This window comes from Otolemur garnettii, unplaced genomic scaffold (genome assembly GCF_000181295.1).
Source record: "Otolemur garnettii isolate 467f Iridium unplaced genomic scaffold, OtoGar3 scaffold00299, whole genome shotgun sequence".
In the NCBI taxonomy this organism is placed as follows: domain Eukaryota; kingdom Metazoa; phylum Chordata; class Mammalia; order Primates; family Galagidae; genus Otolemur; species Otolemur garnettii.
In genome coordinates this window covers 364,969-365,991 of record NW_003852694.1, presented here as the reverse complement: position 1 = coordinate 365,991, position 1,023 = coordinate 364,969, and the positions used below count along the sequence as shown (strand labels likewise).

At 44.2% G+C, this 1,023-nt stretch overlaps 1 protein-coding gene and 1 long non-coding RNA gene across 4 annotated transcripts in view; one reads left to right on the top strand and one right to left on the bottom strand.

The window, feature by feature from the left end:
• The window catches only part of CLEC7A (C-type lectin domain containing 7A), a 16,142-nt gene that overhangs the window by 6,905 nt on the left and 8,214 nt on the right, over positions 1-1,023 (bottom strand). For 2 of the 3 annotated variants that reach the window (XM_003803368.3, XM_012813763.2), the window contains one exon: positions 524-642. The exons of the other annotated variant lie outside the window; for it this stretch is intronic. In XM_003803368.3, the coding sequence (XP_003803416.1) occupies positions 524-642 (119 nt within the window). The remainder of the gene's footprint in view (positions 1-523; positions 643-1,023) is intronic. 3 annotated transcript variants of the gene reach the window in all.
• LOC111722639 overlaps positions 234-1,023 on the top strand; it is a 12,284-nt gene continuing 11,494 nt past the window's right edge. The window contains exon 1 of the long non-coding RNA XR_002771373.1: positions 234-294. This is a non-coding gene — a long non-coding RNA (uncharacterized LOC111722639). The remainder of the gene's footprint in view (positions 295-1,023) is intronic.

The following is a 1,023-nucleotide window of genomic DNA, read 5'->3' as shown; positions in this document are numbered from 1 at the left end:
TCTCGTGTATGTGACCTGCGCCTTAGCCACTTGAGCTACAGGTGCCAAGACTAAATCATTTTATCTTTATACTCTTTATTTCACTCTTCTTTCTATTCTCATCCTTGGGTAAGGAAAGTGGGACTCGGAAGAAAAATGACGTATCCCCTGTGTAACCCAAACAGTGAGGGGGTCAATCATTAACCAAGCTAAAGCCTGGTTCCACAGCCCATGTTCCTAACCACAGTGTTATACGGAGTCACAGTGACTGCTGCCTGACTGAACGCCTCCTAAGAGATGCCAGATGCCCGCCTGGTAAGAAAGCCAGGGAACCAATGCTGATAGCACAGAGTGGGCCCTCAACTCCTAATGCTAAATGCCTCCTCCACTCTCTCCTTTTTCCAGTCCACTCTTTCTCTCCCTCCACCACAGTCTATCTTTCTCTCTTTCCTTCTCATACACGGTCAGCTCAGGTTCTTAACTGCTTGACATGCTTTCATCTCTCTGAGAAAGAGGATAAAGCCTTGTCTCTCCAGATACTTACAAGTTAGAGGAGAATGTTGATCCATCCTCCCAGAGCCATGGTCTCTCAGGCTGAGTGCGAGAAAGCCCTATCCAGAATGAATTATTAGGTTGGGAAGACACTTGTTTAATTATAAATTCCTGTAGTGAAACAGAAAGACAAACATACATCAGAGAGAGAGAGAGAAAGAGAAAGAAAGATTTATAAATGTCTAATATGATTACTGCTATCTTTCTTGTTAATTATGATGAAGTTTCTAATTAAATATTGAAACACAAACTCACAAAAATGAATGGTGCCCTGATTATTATAGTCACGCAAACATGGAGTATGTTTTAAAAGATTTGGCTCGGCACCTGTGGCTCAAGTGGCTAAGGCACCAGCCACATACCCCTAAGGTGGTGGGTTCGAATCCAGCCTGGGCCCGCCAAAACAACAATGACAGCTGCAACCAAAAAATATCTGGGCATTATGGCAGGTGCCTGTAGTCTCAGCTAATTGGGAGGCTGAGGCAGGAGACT